The sequence below is a fragment of the Phymastichus coffea genome, unplaced genomic scaffold (genome assembly GCF_024137745.1).
Source record: "Phymastichus coffea isolate CEN01 unplaced genomic scaffold, Cenicafe_Pcof_1.1 PCOF00044, whole genome shotgun sequence".
In the NCBI taxonomy this organism is placed as follows: domain Eukaryota; kingdom Metazoa; phylum Arthropoda; class Insecta; order Hymenoptera; family Eulophidae; genus Phymastichus; species Phymastichus coffea.
Window position 1 is genome coordinate 2168532 of NW_026706855.1, and position 16975 is coordinate 2185506.

The 16975-nt window shown below is 41.5% G+C and overlaps 3 protein-coding genes and 1 long non-coding RNA gene across 4 annotated transcripts; 2 read left to right on the top strand and 2 right to left on the bottom strand.

Annotated features, from left to right (window-relative positions):
* Window positions 1–427: 427 nt before the first annotated feature.
* On the top strand, window positions 428–4691 carry LOC131664441 (protein toll-like). Its single transcript, XM_058935526.1, has 6 exons — window positions 428–695; window positions 947–1457; window positions 1548–2259; window positions 2558–2867; window positions 2946–3569; window positions 3624–4691. Exons 2-6 carry the CDS (start codon window positions 980–982, stop codon window positions 4473–4475), a joined length of 2976 nt encoding a protein of 991 aa, XP_058791509.1. The 5' UTR covers window positions 428–695; window positions 947–979; the 3' UTR covers window positions 4476–4691.
* A 1522-nt stretch (window positions 4692–6213) lies between these two features.
* On the top strand, window positions 6214–13746 carry LOC131664665 (endoplasmic reticulum chaperone BiP). Its single transcript, XM_058935967.1, is given in 9 exon segments — window positions 6214–6423; window positions 6659–6806; window positions 7031–7250; window positions 7335–7567; window positions 8058–8283; window positions 10530–10626; window positions 10712–11132; window positions 11211–11576; window positions 11654–13746. Coding segments are annotated over 9 exon segments (2895 nt in total). The 5' UTR covers window positions 6214–6301; the 3' UTR covers window positions 12716–13746.
* On the bottom strand, window positions 7106–9756 carry LOC131664666 (uncharacterized). Its single transcript, XR_009301960.1, has 4 exons — window positions 9360–9756; window positions 7533–7609; window positions 7304–7442; window positions 7106–7229 (listed from the first exon to the last, which is right to left on the bottom strand). It is a non-coding gene; the product is annotated as an uncharacterized LOC131664666 (long non-coding RNA).
* A 100-nt stretch (window positions 13747–13846) lies between the features above and the next one.
* Window positions 13847–16653, bottom strand: LOC131664453 (vacuolar protein sorting-associated protein 35). The gene has a single exon (XM_058935548.1). The coding sequence runs from the start codon at window positions 16508–16510 to the stop codon at window positions 14111–14113; it is 2400 nt and encodes a 799-aa protein (XP_058791531.1). The 5' UTR covers window positions 16511–16653; the 3' UTR covers window positions 13847–14110.
* Between the last annotated feature and the right edge of the window lie 322 nt (window positions 16654–16975).

Here is a 16975-nt window from a genome sequence, read left to right on the forward strand (position 1 = left end):
GACATTCATTGGTGAGCCAATGGGACGGAACTCGATCAGCGAAAGTGTACGAGCACGACGTACGTATTGTCGTAAAGAGGATACGCGTGCGTGTACGTATATTAGCGCGGATTATTTAGCCGGGAGAGGAGCTCCGATTGAACGTGCACGGCGCTATTGAGAGGATTTTCGAGACTGACGCCGAAATGTCGAACGCGTCTCGACGCGTGCGCTGATCAGCGAGCTTGTCTCGATTGCAGCTCGCATTTGCACCGGGGGATGCAGAGCAGAGTCCCAATGATGTCAGGCTCGAACGGCGTGCTAGTCGAGAGCCGCCTAGCCGATCGTATTGACAACAACGACGGAGCCAGCAAATCCGCGGCACGCGAGAGCCAATCGTCGACGAGGGATTTTCGGCTGTCAATTCGCCAGCGCTGGTAAAAATGACGCGTATCCCGGCGCACTTGCCGATGGGACTCGAGCAGCAACGAATGCTAACTCGGTGGAGGGGTACGGAGGTAGTTTGACCGAGGGTAGAAATAGGTGTGCCGCTGACGCTCCTCTTCAGTTGAGCGCGCTCGGCCGTTGGGCACTGATCCTCCCTGCTAGGACTGTCGGCTACGCTCAATTTTATTTGTTGACACGTCGACGAGATTTCGCTTCGTCGTCGTTGTTGTTGTTGATGGTGTCGTCGTGATTTGGAGAATCGACGAAAGGTAAGTCGCAGTTGCTTCCGTGCCTCGAGAAAATTACTTTTTAACGATCGATAAGCCAGCAAGTAAACCAAAATGTAATTAAATATACGCGAGTTTTTCAATGTATTCCATTGGAATTCTACTTTGGCACGTGACGTTGGGACTCGCTCGACAAACCGAAGTGATACAACGTCCATGAGACTAGATACGAGCGTAGTCGCCAAGTGGATGCACAACTCGTGCGTTTATTCAATTGGTCTGTTGCACCGAAGGATCGGGAGAAACAGTACGAGCCAGCCTGGACGATGAATCTGTTAGGATTGTCGATACTGCTGTCGGGCATTTACGCCGTGTCTGCCTCGGCGTTCGCTTGCCCGGCGAACCTGCCGTGCCACTGCATGGACTCGGACGACGGCGAGGACAAGCACCTGGTGCACTGCGTGACGAGCGACCGCGACGGTTCGGCCATCGACCTGACCGTACAGAGCGGCAGCTCGCTGCGCGTGCAGTGCGTCAACTCGCCGCACTGGTCGGACTTCCTCGCGGGCGTGAGCCTGCGCGTGGGCAACGCGAGTAGTTTCAGCTACGCCGGCTGCCGGCTGCCGGGCGCCAGGCACAGCCAGGAGCTCGTCGCGCGGCTCGGCGTGACCGGCGTCGAGTCCCTGAAGATCGAAAAGCTGCGCGGCAACGTGAGCAGGGCCGACCTCGAGGTTTTCCCGCAAGCGCGCAGACTCGTGCTGACCGGTAACGAGCTCGGAGAGGTGCCGGTGGACCTGCTGCACGGTGAGTTGCCACGGCCACGGCCACGGCCGCGGGCGCGCGGTCCACGCGGGCCGCCACGAGACTCTCCCCGTTTGCTGTCTGTTGGCGCAGGTCTGCCGAACCTGATACAGCTGGAGCTGCGCGGCACGCGGCTCAAGCTGCCGGCGACGGGCTTCTTCGAGCGGGCGCGCGCCCTCGTCTCGCTGGAGCTCAGCCAGAACGACCTGCACGAGCTGCGGCCGGGCGCGTTCGCCGGCCTCGACAGCCTCGAGCTGCTGAACGCGTGGAGCAGCAACATCAGCGCCCTGCAGCGGGACTCGTTCCGCGGGCTCTCCTCGCTCCTCTCCCTCGACGTTAAGATGAACCGGCTGCGCGCTCTGCCCGCCGACGTCTTCCACGAGCTGCCCAACCTCAAGGTCATCAACTTCGGCATGAACAACTTCAGCGAGCTGCCCGCCGAGCTGTTCTCCCGCAATCGCAACCTGACGGTGGTCAAGCTCATGTACAACCGCGTGAACATCAGCCGGCTGCCCGACCGGCTGCTCGCCGATCAGCGCCAGCTGCGGACAGTGTCGCTCGAGCGCATGGGCTTGCTGAGCGTGCCGGAGAATCTGATCTGGGGATCAGACGCCATTGTCGAGCTGAACATGAATCGCAATTACCTCGCCACTCTGCCGGCCAATCTGCTCAAGGACGCGCGTCAGCTGCACAGGCTCAGCTTCAGCTTCAATGACCTGCAGTTCATTCCCGACCGCGCCTTCTCGCAGCTCAACAGGCTGCACTTCCTCGATCTCTCCAGGAACCATCTGAGATCCATCAACGAGTCAGTTTTCTCTGTCCGATCTCGCGTTTATCGCCCCTTTTCTTTTCTTTGCTAATCAGCCGAAACGCGCTTTCCGTGTGAGATCGCTTTATTGAAAAGTCACCGTGGTGTCGTTTACCCGTGTTAGACCAATGCTAGCTGTATTTTTATCAGTGAAATATTTATTTGACTTTCCGATCGAAAATTGCTTGACTTGAAAACTGCGATTCTCTTTGCCGATGCTCGTTTGGTTGATTAAAGGTATTTTTTTAACTGTCTCTCGTGTTACGACAGCACTCAAGGTTGAACGTGTTCACAGGCGCTTGTTCCATGGCTTGGATGCCTTACGAGAGCTCAACATAGAACAGAACGACCTGCAGCACATCGCGGTCGACGCCTTCGTTTCTCTCGCCGCGTTGCGAGTCGCCAAATTCTCTCGCAATCGGCTCACTTTGCGCACCGACACGTTCGACATGTTCGGCCAGCTGTCGCCTTTTCACGGCTGCCAATCTCTGGAGGAGCTCTGCCTGTCGCACAACAACATCAGCGAGATATACGGCGACTGGACTGTATCTCACGTGAAACTGCGAAAACTCGACTTGTCTTATAACTCGCTGGAGTACCTGCAGGTAAGGAGGGAGGCCCCCCGGGCTCGCGGCAGCGAGGAACGTTGTTCGATTTTCACCGCGAGTGCCTTGTGCCGACAGACGGAGGATCTGCAGTTCGTCTCGAGCAAGCTCCAGGTGGACCTGACGCACAACGCCATATCGACGATCGACCTGACGCGCCTGGAGCACATCGCCGCCGAGCAACACGACTCGCGCCAGGTGACCGTCAACCTCAACTCCAACCCGATCTACTGCGACTGTCAGCTGTACTCGCTGCTGCGGTACACCAACGGCGAGCTGAAGCCCGCGGCGCTGGACTTTGTCACGCTCCAAGTGCAGCACCTCGCCTGCGACGGTCCGGAGCACATGAGAGGCACCAGGCTGCTGTCGCTCAAGACGCCCGAGCTCAAGTGCATTCTCGACCGGGACGGGCAATCGACCGCGGCTTCCGGCGACCCTTGCTCGGCCAACGGCGCGTGCGACTGCTGGCTCAGGCCGGTCGACCGCACCCTGATCCTGGACTGCGCCGCGAGAAACCTCACGGAGGCTCCCGCCCTCATCGTCCTCGGCAACGCGGATTACGTGGAGATCGATCTCAGCGCCAATGCCCTGACGCTCGCGCCGAGCCTGCTGGGCAACGGCTACGACAAGGTTCGCTCGCTGAACCTCGCTGGGAATCTCATCGGTCGCCTCGACGAAGACCTGATTTCGCCGAATCTGAAGGTAGGTGGTGGTCCGTCACTCCGGTACTCGCTCACGACGAGCATTGGCTTGCAGGTGCTCCGGCTGGACGGCAACAGGCTGAGCCACATCGACGACCAGCTACTCGACAGAATCGCGCGCGGCTCGAACATCAGCCTGCTGACGCTGCACGACAACCCGTGGGGCTGCGACTGCGAGGCTCTGGCCCTTCTGAACTTCGCGCAGAACAACTACCGGCTGCTGCCCGAGCGCCACAACGTCAGCTGCTCGGCGACCAACCGCACCCTGTCGGACCTGCAGCCCGCCGATCTCTGCCCCCGGCCCGTCCAACTGATCGTGAGCACGAGCTTGGCCACCGCCCTCCTCGCCCTGCTGCTGGCCGTCGGCCTGGCTCTGCTCTTCTACTACCAGCAGCAGGTCAAGGTCTACCTCTACTCCAAGAATCTGTGCTTGTGGCTCGTGACCGAGGAGGAGCTCGACAAGGACAAGATCTGGGACGCCTTCGTCAGCTATTCGCACGAGGACGAGCAGTTCGTGGTCGGGGAGCTGGTCGGCAAGCTCGAGAGCGGACCCAGGCCTTACAAGCTGTGCATCCACGGCCGAGACTGGCTTGCCGGCGACTGGATCCCCAGCAACATCCAGCGCAGCGTCGAGGGATCGAGGCGGACGATAATCGTGCTCTCGCGGCACTTCGTCGACAGCGAGTGGGGCAAACTGGAGTTCCAGGCCGCTCACAAAAGGGCGCTCAGGGACAAGTGCGCGCGACTGATCGTCGTGCTTTACGGCGACGTCGACCCCGCGCGGATACAAGACCAGGAGCTGCGCCATTATTTGCAAATGAACACCTACATCAAGTGGGGCGACCCTTGGTTCTACGAGAAGATACGCTACGCCCTGCCGCACAAACACGCCTCCGCCAAACACTAGAAGCCGATCGAATTGCACGACGTGCGCGTGGCCAAAAGTGGCCACGAGATACCGCGCAAGTCAAGCGTTATTCATGCGCGTCCGTTTACTTATACTCATAAGTATTTCCGTAAATAAGCGGCCTTCCAAGTTTTTTCATGACGAGATCATACTTTTCCTATAAGTATTTTTTAATTAAATAAGCCATTTTTTACTGACTAATAAATCTTATTTTTACTAGTATACAACATCGACAATCTTCATTTCGTTAAAGACCCATTTTTTCATTCAATTCCATGCCCCTTACGAGTATAGCAAACTTCGTCTACAACGGCATTATTTTGTTATCATGTATCGTATCACAACGCAAGTACTTTCTATTGATAAATAATAAAAACGATCGTTCGAAATTCTCATACAACTAATTAATCTCTAATCACGCGACACGCATTAAGAGTCTCAAAATGCAATTTGCCCGTTTTGTTCGAGTTGCATAATTTTGGTTTCTGCGATAATTCGACTGCTTTGCTCAAATACACAGCACTGCTTATCTCTCGACTTTCTATATCGAGTTCAATTGAGTAATTGAGAAAACGAAACAAAAGTTTACACCCATCAAAGCCAAACGTGTGCAGAAGAATCAAAGCTGTGCATGCATTTTTTTGGCCGTTGACCCGCGATAAAAGACATCAGACGACATATCAACCGACAGTGGAGTGTCGCTGCGACACTGCGACTGCCAAGGCATTTGACCAGATGACTTTTTACATTTTTTCTTTTTCATTTCTCACTTTTTTTCATTCTTCACCTTCTCACATCACTCTTCTTTTTTTTTTTTTTTTTTCATTAATCATTACACACAGCAAGCAAACCCTATCAAACATTCATAACCTTTTTCAGACGGCCCTTGGCCGCCTAGCTTCTGATAAACATACGCTTACAAGCATTTTGAGAGTACCTGCGAGTACCATTTCACAAATGTCGAAATCAAAAAAAGGAATCATAATGTCACTAGCGACAAAAATCAAACAAATAATTTCAAAAAGTACCCACTGCGCATTTCTCATAACTTCGAAATCCAAAGAACAAGAAATCTATATTAGCGACCACAACTAATAAAAATCTTGTTATGGAGATTTGTGTTAAAGAAAAAAAGAGAGCGACGCATTTGCCGACGGCAACGCAGTTAATTCTGTCAGGTCTCCCTATATAACTTCTTTCAGGCTAGTGACACATCCGGCTCTCCGAAGGATTCGGAACTTTTAGAGAGCAAAAGCGAAAAAACAAATAGCTACTCGAAGGCTAATATGGACCCTTACAGTTTTTATCGAGCCGATGAAACTCACAGATGCCTCTGGATTCAAAATAACCCTCAATCCTATAACTTTTAATAGACTCATATCCAACATCTTCAATAAGACTCACTGTTCTCACGCATAATCAACTCTCACTGTTTACAAAAACTTTCTTTCAAAAAATTAAGGCCTAATTCCACTAATTGTAGTTAAAAGTCTATCAATTCTCTATCATTTGCCATTTTATAGACTGCAATAATGTAAAGGTTAGATAAACGTTCATTAAATGTGGTACGTTCGGCGCTACAGTTTTAAACAACAGTTACTTTTGCTCACTACCGGTATTGTTGGTACTAAATAATCGAACTAGATATTTTTAGTGATGTTACTAGAGTTGCGATTCGCGTCCGTATCCGTCCGTATTCATACGTAGCTATAGGACCGGGGCCTAAGCCCCAATGGTGCCAATAAAACAGAATATCATCCGATTCCGATAGCATATGAAAAACGTGAGAGAATAATAATCACGAAGACATCAAAGAAATAATCAAGATGGATCGAATAGAATCTAAACAAATTTTACATAGCGGTTATTTTCACCCTGTTTTAAGGCACTGGCAGACACCCAACGTTGACATTTCTCCGGAAAACTTGATGTTTCCTATTTTCGTTTTGTGAGTACATAAACATAACCTCTATCGACCGCATGATAATATCGCGATAGTTGAATCATGAATGGAAAACTTGTTAGATTTTGAAGTACTGAATCAGCGGTACTTTAAAATTAAAGTATTCGAATGCTCATTTTGAATAAATGATTAATGACATTTCGAAAATGTTACATAAGTGTCATTATCATAATTCCTTGTGTAAAAGCACCTTTCACATAAAGTATGTTTTGATAATTAGAGATGAACCAAATGCAGTTACTAAAATCCAGAGTATGCCTGGAATCAACAGATATGGAATAAATAAACTTAAAGGATTATTAGAACCTCTGGTTGCAAAAGGATTGAAATCCATTTTATTATTTGGGGTAGCAAATAACTTGAAAAAGGTACATGTATTATTTCTGTTTGATTATATATTGTAACTTATTATAAAAATTTAAATATAGTAACTTTACTCAATCATCTCACAAAACAACACTATTATTTAATGTTATAAAATGATTCAATTTGATTTAATGTAATTTATTTTGACTAACAAGTAAACTATTTTTCAAATCAAAAGTTTTATTAGTTTACCTATTGTACATTATATTAAATAACAAATTTTTAGGACGAAAGAGGGAGTGAAGCTGATAGTATGAACAATCCAGTAATTCAAGCTTTACCTTTACTTAGGAATTCCTTTCCTAATTTAGTTATTGCCTGTGATGTCTGTTTGTGTCCTTACACTAATCATGGACATTGTGGAATACTAAATAGTGATGGCACTATTGACAATCAGGCTAGTATCAAACGCATTGCAGATATTGCTGTTGCATATGCAAAAGCTGGTACAAATGTGATATATTATCTACTATTATACAATGGAATAAAAGTAACTCACGTAAATAAACATCATTTTTGTATTTTTCCAGGAGCTCATATTGTAGCACCATCTGACATGATGGATGGAAGGATAAAAGCTATTAAATTTGGTTTAGCTGAAGCTGACTTATCAAATAAAGTGTCTGTCCTATCATATGCTGTAAAATTTGCATCTGGCTTTTATGGACCATTCAGAGATGCATCTGGTTCAGCTCCAAAATTTGGAGATAGGCAATGTTATCAATTACCTTCCGGTAGTAGTGGATTAGCAGCTAGAGCAGCAGTATGTAATATTTATCCATTATTTTTTTTACTTTTGCTTATTCTGTAAGAATATTAAAATATTATTGTAACTAAAATTCCAATGTTAAAAAAGATTTCTACTTTGCTAACTATATTTTGCTTCTTTGATCTTTAAATACTGTAAATGGTATAAAATTTTATAATTTTATTTTAAGAACTTAATTACATCAAATTAAATTTGTTATCAATTTTCGTCATGGAAACTTGAGCTCTAATGAAAAGATTGTAGCATCGTGCGCAACGTAACAATTTCGTAATATATTTTCAAATTATTTTAAATGGTTGCTCCTATGTTGATAACGTTAAAGCTTTTATACACTTTAATAACGTCATTTTAAAACGTTGAGAGTGATGTGTACTTTTTGATAGATTAAAAATCACGTCTAGGCTATTTTATTTCTAAATATTAAAAATGAATTTCATTTGTATTGTAAATGTGAAAAGTTTTATCCATTCCAAACATTTTTCAGGCAAGAGACGTGGAACAAGGCACTGATATGCTGATGGTTAAGCCTGGACTAGCTTACTTAGATATCGTCAAACAAACAAAAAACGCGCACCCAGAATATCCATTGTTCATTTATCAAGTATCTGGAGAATATGCTATGCTTTATCATGGAGCACAAAACGGTGCCATTAATTTGGAAACCGTGCTGAAAGAGGTACTTCTCTGCATGAGAAGAGCTGGAGCTGATTGTATAATAACTTATTTTACACCTTTAATTTTGGACTTGCTGCGACCAAAGAGCAAATACTAAAATTAAAAAATTAAATATATAATAAAACTATTCCGAAAAAATTTTGTTAAGTAAATATTTCATTAGTTATATTATTCAGAAAAAATTTTCGGAATAGTTTTGTTATTTGTTTTGAATAGTTTTAAACTTATTATAAAAAAAGAGGCTATCTATAAGTTATGGTGTTGCATAATTTTATTTCAGAGCCGATAATATTTTCTCGATGTTCATTTTTTGCGACAAACTTTGACTGTGTTACTTAACACATGTTAATTTTAATCAATTGTCTGTATACATAATTATTATTTTTGAAACATCATAACTTTTTACGTATAGAAGCGTATACTTAAAATGGTAAATGTGGTGAATTGTAAATGTAATCAGGGTTCTTATAATATAAAATATGAAAATTTCATTGACAGTTTTTCTGCCTGATACCATATGAAGTAATCTGTGATGAATAAAGGTGAAGAAATGCCCACGCTTTAGACCGTGTCAATGAAACGGAATTAACGGCATTTATTACATGATGTTTTATCCGGAACGATCCCGTTATTTTTCAAAGCATTACGCTACGGGCGCATGCGTCTAAACAGACACGTAGTTTGTCTAGTGATTTTTAAGAAATACTTTTTTTCTTGATAAAGTCAGGTCAAGATCAATTTCATTCTAGATAGTATTATTTTTAATCGCAGAAACAAATTTACTTATGAAGTTGCTCACTGATAAGAGAAAGTGAATTATAAAAAATAACTCGATTTAAAATATTTTGCTCTTTATACATCGTAAAACAATAGTTTTTAATTATTTAAAAATGTTTAGTGAAAAATTAAATAAAAATAAAATTTAAATATTTTCCATAAATAAAAAATTTAATTAATAAAAAAATAAGGTTAAAAATAACAAAGTTGTTAATCATCAACCTTTCCAGAACAGTTCTACATCCAACCGGAACCGAAAAATTGCATCATTATCTTTCGACAAAACGTTTCGAAGGCGTAAAGCTCCGAAAGGAAAACAGATGCGATAACTTACGCGCTGTAGATCCGTGGCACCTAAACCGCCCGCAAAAGATTTCGCGAGATACGTGTCTGTTTCACATCTCCTCCAATCACGTTCATACCCGAAGCTTCGAGAACAAACGTGGAGTAGAGTGGCATCGTGACGTGGGCCAATAGTCGGTAGCCAACTGTAGGAAACACTGGCAGTTCGCCGCTGAGCATTCGACTACCACGTATCCTCGAGCACCAATCGCGACCGGCCACGACTTGGATTTCCCGTTAATATTCCGGCGCTCGCTTTTGCTCCGCGATCAGTCTCACATCAGCAACCAAACGTAACGTATAAGATTAAGTCTTGAGTACGAATCAACGTCAGTTTTCATTTTGTGTGTGACATACTGACATTATTCATTGCAGTATTACTGAACTCATTGTCGGTGAGTACTGCTGAGGTCATTTGATTTTACTTTGACAAACCCCTCTTTTCTTTCGTGTAAACATTTCATGGCAAACTGTCGCACATCCTAACACATCGAGGATTCGTCGTGGCAGATCCTGTTGACTATTTGAAGTATTAATTTTAACTTGTATTTTAATCCCATAACTTTTGAAGCCATTTTACGGTTAACAGACGCTGCCTCCAAAATTTCAACCTCAAAATTATTATTTTTTACGAATTAATGTTTTCATACATATTGATTTTTGCTCTTTGTGATTTTGTAAAACTCATTATCATCGTATAATAAAAATCAAAATGGGTTTTAAACAATTGTTCTTACAATTTTTTCTATACGAGAATCATGAATTACGGTAAATCTTGTGGATCCTCTCATAAGGAATGACACTTCGGCGCTGTACTCGGTTTTTCCTATATTTATCAAGATCACATTTCACTGCTAAAAATCGCCTGTCATGTAAAAATTATATTTCTACGAAATTATATTGTCTACGAAATACTTCGTGTATGTTAAGTTCGAAATTAATATATACTCGGAATAAAAGAAATTCCAAGCAGACCTTTTCTAGATACTTCCATCATACCATAGCTATTCAGTGCTCTGTTCCATGCGATTTTTAGCTATCTATAAAAGTGTAATTTGATAATTTTATTTACAATATGTGTACTAACGTGATACGTTCATTGTTTTTCAGATAGTTTTTAACAAAAGAAAGATGAAGGGAGCAACTGCCCTATTATTGATAGGATTGGTTGCAGCTATTGCTGCTTCCAAAGAAGAGAAAAAAGAAAAAGAAGACATTGGTACTGTCATTGGTATAGATTTAGGAACTACATACTCATGGTAAGTCATTCTTGTCTTTTAAATTTTCTCACATACTCAAGTTTATAAAAAGCACAAATTTAAAACATTTTTAATTAATTGACAGTGTGGGCGTGTACAAAAATGGACGTGTAGAAATCATTGCCAATGACCAAGGTAACCGAATCACTCCATCGTATGTAGCCTTTACTGCTGATGGTGAGCGTCTAATTGGTGATGCTGCCAAGAACCAGCTGACTACCAATCCAGAAAATACAGTCTTTGACGCCAAACGCCTCATTGGTCGTGAATGGACAGATCAAACTGTGCAAAATGACGTCAAGTATTTCCCATTTAAGGTTGTTGAAAAGAACAGCAAACCACACATCAAAGTTCAAACTACCCAGGGTGACAAGATCTTTGCTCCTGAAGAGATTTCTGCTATGGTTTTGGGCAAAATGAAAGAGACTGCAGAAGCCTATCTTGGCAAGAAAGTCACTCATGCTGTTGTCACTGTCCCTGCTTATTTCAATGATGCTCAGAGACAAGTAAATTGCCCAACAATTATCTAACATTACATTTATTTTTAGTATATAATACTTACTGGTTATTCTATAAATTATCAGGCCACAAAGGATGCTGGTACCATCTCTGGTCTGCAAGTTATGAGAATCATCAATGAGCCAACCGCTGCAGCTATTGCTTATGGCTTAGACAAGAAAGAAGGAGAGAAAAATGTTTTGGTCTTTGACTTAGGAGGTGGTACTTTTGATGTCAGTCTGCTTACTATTGACAATGGTGTCTTTGAAGTGGTATCCACCAATGGTGACACTCACTTGGGTGGTGAGGACTTTGACCAACGTGTCATGGACCACTTTATCAAAGTTTATAAAAAGAAGAAGGGCAAGGACATCCGTAAAGATAATAGGGCTACTCAAAAACTCCGTCGTGAAGTTGAGAAGGCTAAAAGAGCCCTCAGTGCCAGCCACCAGGTAAATATTTTTTCGGTATTGCACGGAAGTGTTTTTTTTTGTTAAATCCTTGCAATGACCGACGTTGATAATTTCAGGTGAGAATTGAAATCGAGTCCTTCTTCGAAGGTGAAGATTTCTCAGAGACGCTGACCCGTGCCAAGTTCGAGGAATTGAACATGGATCTGTTTAGAAGTACTTTAAAGCCCGTGCAGAAGGTATTGGAAGACGCTGACATGAGCAAGAAGGACGTCGACGAGATCGTACTTGTTGGTGGTTCCACTCGTATTCCCAAAATCCAGCAACTCGTAAAAGATTTCTTCGGTGGTAAAGAGCCATCCCGAGGTATCAACCCCGACGAAGCCGTTGCTTACGGTGCTGCCGTTCAGGCTGGTGTACTCTCTGGCGAACAAGACACTGACGCCATCGTTCTCCTTGACGTCAATCCATTGACCATGGGTATTGAAACTGTCGGAGGAGTCATGACTAAACTCATCCCTAGAAACACCGTTATTCCAACCAAGAAATCTCAAATCTTCTCTACTGCCTCCGACAACCAGCACACCGTTACTATCCAGGTCTACGAGGGTGAGCGTCCCATGACTAAGGACAACCACTTGCTCGGAAAATTCGATCTTACTGGCATTCCACCAGCGCCACGTGGTATTCCTCAGATTGAGGTCACTTTCGAGATCGACGCTAATGGTATCCTTCAAGTGTCCGCCGAAGATAAGGGTACTGGTAACCGAGAAAAAATTGTCATCACCAACGATCAGAATAGGCTTACGCCTGACGACATTGATAGGATGATTAAAGACGCCGAGAAGTTTGCCGACGAGGACAAGAAACTCAAAGAACGCGTTGAAGCTCGCAATGAGCTCGAGGCGTACGCCTATTCTCTGAAGAACCAGTTGCAGGACAAAGACAAGCTTGGTTCGAAGATCAGCGACTCCGACAAGGCTAAAATGGAGGAAGCCATCGATGAGAAGATAAAGTGGTTTGAAGAGAATCAAGACACCGAGCCCGAAGAATATAAGAAGCAGAAGAAGGAACTCGAGAGCATCGTTCAGCCCATCATCGCTAAGTTGTACGCCAGCAGTGGTGGCGCTCCACCAACTGGAGGCGAAGAGTCCGACGATGATGTCAAAGACGAGTTATAATCCAAGGCTGAATTCTAAGCCCCTTCACAATTTAGACTGATATAAAAAATAACAAGCAAATCTGCTTCCTTTAGACAAATACTTTAGAGACTAATATTCTCGTGCGAAGATGCTACTACGGAGCCACTTCCTCGTGTTTGCAAATTTCGACGCTTCCATACTGGAGATTTCTCCTTCCTTTGGAATCGTCGATGTATGATAAAACACGCGACGAACATGCTTCGTTGGCGACGTATCGTAACCGTTCAACGGCTGTGATGATGGTCAACGTGCGTAACTATTATTACTCTGAATTGTATTTGCCACGAGGAACATCAGCGCAACTTATCGTTGCCCTTCGCATTACGTCTGAATAAATAGGAATCATTAACAATTGTAAAAGTCATTGTAAAATGAGCACCGGATCGAATGAAGATGTTTTGCAGCGATGCCGTGAAAAATTCTCTCATCTCTGTTTCTTTATAGTAAGATCCATCGTGTCGTTGATATTTATTTTGTTTTATACATTATATCTTCATTTACATTATCATTTCCAAAAGCAGTTGGTACACTCGTTATCTGAGTGGTGAATGTTTGAGCGAGTGATGAGTAACTAATTCAAGTGAACGGAGCGTGAATGGATGTATAATTTTTCAAGTGTGGTATTACTGCCTTGAAAAAAATAGGTTATTGTATTGTACTATGTATCATACGATTTATGCGTGCTAGAATGAGTGCATCATGTATTCAATATCTTACGAGAATAAAAATTTTTCCAGTACTTAGAATTCTTTTTTTAATTTCAAATCAATGAATTAGTTGTATTATCTAAAATTGTTTTTATATTCAAATTTCAACTAATTTAACGAGTGTATGTACATATAAAGAATAAAAATTATATCTCTGGAGTTCAGTGTAATCTGATATAATTATAAATATTTCAGTAGCAAAATTTTTTACAAATTCTATTTATTTAGAACTTTATGAAATCTCAGAACATGCATTTTATATAATGTTTAATTGTAAGTAAATATCTTCTGTTTACTTGAAAAATCACAATAAAAATAGTTGAATATTAAAGATTTTATTAATTTTTGTAGCTTTTTACCACATTTCATTAAAACAACAGTATTGATATGATATTATATTTTATTAAAAGTTCTATTGTATACATCATATGATGAAATAAAATATATTTAAATATAAAATTAAGTTTGAAGATATTACCTTTACATCGAAGATATTACCTTTATATTTTAATTTAAAAACAATTACATAAATTTAATTTTGTACAATATCGATAAATTGACGTCAAAGTAAGTTTCATGCTAAAAAAATGTTTGATTTTCCTGTGAAATTCTTACATTTTTTGTTAAACAATTTAATAACAACTCTTTCAAATTAACATTATTCGATTCATTGTAAAATAAGCCCATCATATAATTGCCCTGCTTCTGGAGATTCTATTCTATTTTTCAAGTGGTCCAAGGTATTTGCAAAATGCTTCTGTATTTGTTCTGTTTCTTCACTGATTTCCAAATTGGGAAGTTCATCTTTAATTTTGGATATCACTTGATTTAAAATTTGTACAGTTACAGCTGTGTTACCCTTTTCATAGAAGTATATATAATGATTCAATAGTTCTATATACAATTGAACTTGTACAGAAATATCCATACATTGATTAGCTATTCTAATACCCTTCTTCAGACAATCTAATACTTTAGTTTTATCTTGCATTTCTTTTCCTTCTGTATTCAGAGATTTGCCAGACCAAAATATGTGAGAACAGGTGGCAACACCACGACACTGATCTGGTTTTCTCAAAAGTTTACTGGCATATAAGGCACATTGATTTCTTACAGGCTCTGCATTTTCTTCACTGAAGCAGTTCATTTGTTCAAATGTTGCAATAATCAATGTGATGGCAGCAAACTGTGCTTTTGAATCACTAATCTCGTCTTCATAAATTGAAAAGGCTTGACTAATGAACTCGTAAGCAACCATTTCAAAATTGTCAAATCTGATCTCACCAATAGCTAAAGCTCCTTGCAAAAACAATCTAAGAGGTAACTCAGCCAATTCAACTTTGATGAGTGCTGTGATTGTTGAATGACAGAATTGAAAGATTTTCTGACACTTCTTCTGCCACATCTCATCTTCAGCTTCTAGGTTTTTATAAGTGAAGGCCAACTGGTATGCTTGGAATATAATTGGAGGAAGTGTATACCTAACTCGTTTACTGCCTCCAGTAACAAAGTGTTTCCTCGCTGTACTGAGAATCATGTATTGTTCGTCAGCAATATCTGATTTGAAATAATGTATTAGTCTACCTAACAGCCCCTGTTCTTCTGCAAACTCCTCAGGGTCATCCTCAACTGTATGATCAGCCTGATCTTGAATGAGTGGAGCAATCATCAGCAATATTGCATCTACTTGGTCTGGGGATGGAATCATAGTTTCGTAATCCAAAATATTAGATACTATATATGTAGCTAATAACTTTCTTCCTTCATAATCAAAATAGCCTAACAGTGGACGGTAATTTTTCAGTTTCAGTACCATTAAGATATTGTTGTAATTATCAATTGGTATTTTGAGAAGTCTTGATAATTCTCTTGAAACAGCACTATTGAATTCCAGAGTTTCCGTTTGAATTTTCTGAAATATCTGATGAGTATTCAAAAGCACTTTATCTACGTAATCCACTCTATCAGGGTAACATTTGTGAGCTAAATTAATTAATGCTACTTGCAATGATATAATGTCCTCCAAAGGCATATCCTGTCTTGTCTGTACAATGGTTGATACTTGATCACTAAATACATCAAACAATTGAATATCTTGTGGGATTCCAGACATTTGATTGGGACTTCCTGAACCACCCACACCATCTGATCTCTGACTAAAAGCTGCTAGACGATCAATCAGAGAAATAATTATATTTTTAATATTTACACCATTTTGGAGCTCTGCACAAGATTTTAGAAAAGCATTCAATGTTTGTAAGTGAAATTCATCAGGAAACACTTGGATAATACATTCCATAAGGTACTCTTGCGCAATTGCATCTCTGCAACTAACCACTTGTTCCAGAATCCCAGGAAGCACAAGTTTTGTATATTTATCTAACGTGACAGACTCCAACTGACTAAGACGAACTAAATTAGTACCAACTAAAATTCTAAGTTCTTCCCTTTCGCGTTCTCTTCTCTCCTTTTCGCGGCTATGACCTTGATGTTGCATGCGAACCCAAAGTTTGTTCATCTCTGCAAAGTTCATCAGAATAAAATCTATACTGTCGCGAACTGTACCTTCATCGGAATTACTGTCGTCAGGATTGTCAGGTAAAATGTTTCTGGTGCACTGCAGTAAATAATTTCTCAAAAACAAACCCCTCAATGGATGCTGGACACCTCTACACATTTCGACTAAGTCTCTCAGCACATCTCTCTTCAGACACGGATTAGTTTTTATATACACTATACCAACTGTGATTAACAAATACAATCGCGGAACAATATTGCCTGCATATTGCACCAGCTCATACAAATCTGTCACCTTCCTGCCCTTCTGAAATTCATCCAACAAGTAAAGTTCCAGATGCCTAAGTTCATCGGTGATTGCCATGTATAACTCATAATAGCTTTTAGGGCTGAGCAGTGACGTACGTAATTCACTCAACATCGTCGAAGCATGTTTCAAAGCATCCATCAATTTTGCTTTATCTAAACAATGTTTCATCTGCAGTGCTTGTACTTTGACAACTCCAATTGCATCTTCTAACAACTTTTCTTGCTCTTCAACGCCCGCCATATTTTTTAATTGTTTGTTGCAGTCGTATCAACAAGTACTTTTTAAATAAAAATTAATAATTAAAAGTCAGCTAGCAATGATCATTATACGAAAACTCTAAGACTTTCATGCAGCAGCTTATGACGCGGACGAGTGAAGCAACAAACTGTTGGCTAAACATAACCTTGTGAGGTTCTAGTGAAATACTGTAAAATTCCAATACGAAAAAGGGGCGTAGCTATAAAGGTGCTAGGGGCAAAAATGTAAAAAAAATGTTGTCTCTAGGGATTTGGAGACACGTATACGCTATAATGAAAAAATGCAAGATGCATAATTGAGAAACATAACAAATTAAAGCTTAGAAATGTATGAATTATTACCTGTAAAATAATAAAAAATTGATTGAAAGTTAGTCCAATGATGAAATATTTAATAATGTTATAATAAATTTGCTAAACCTGTTAAGTTTTACGAATAAAAATAAGA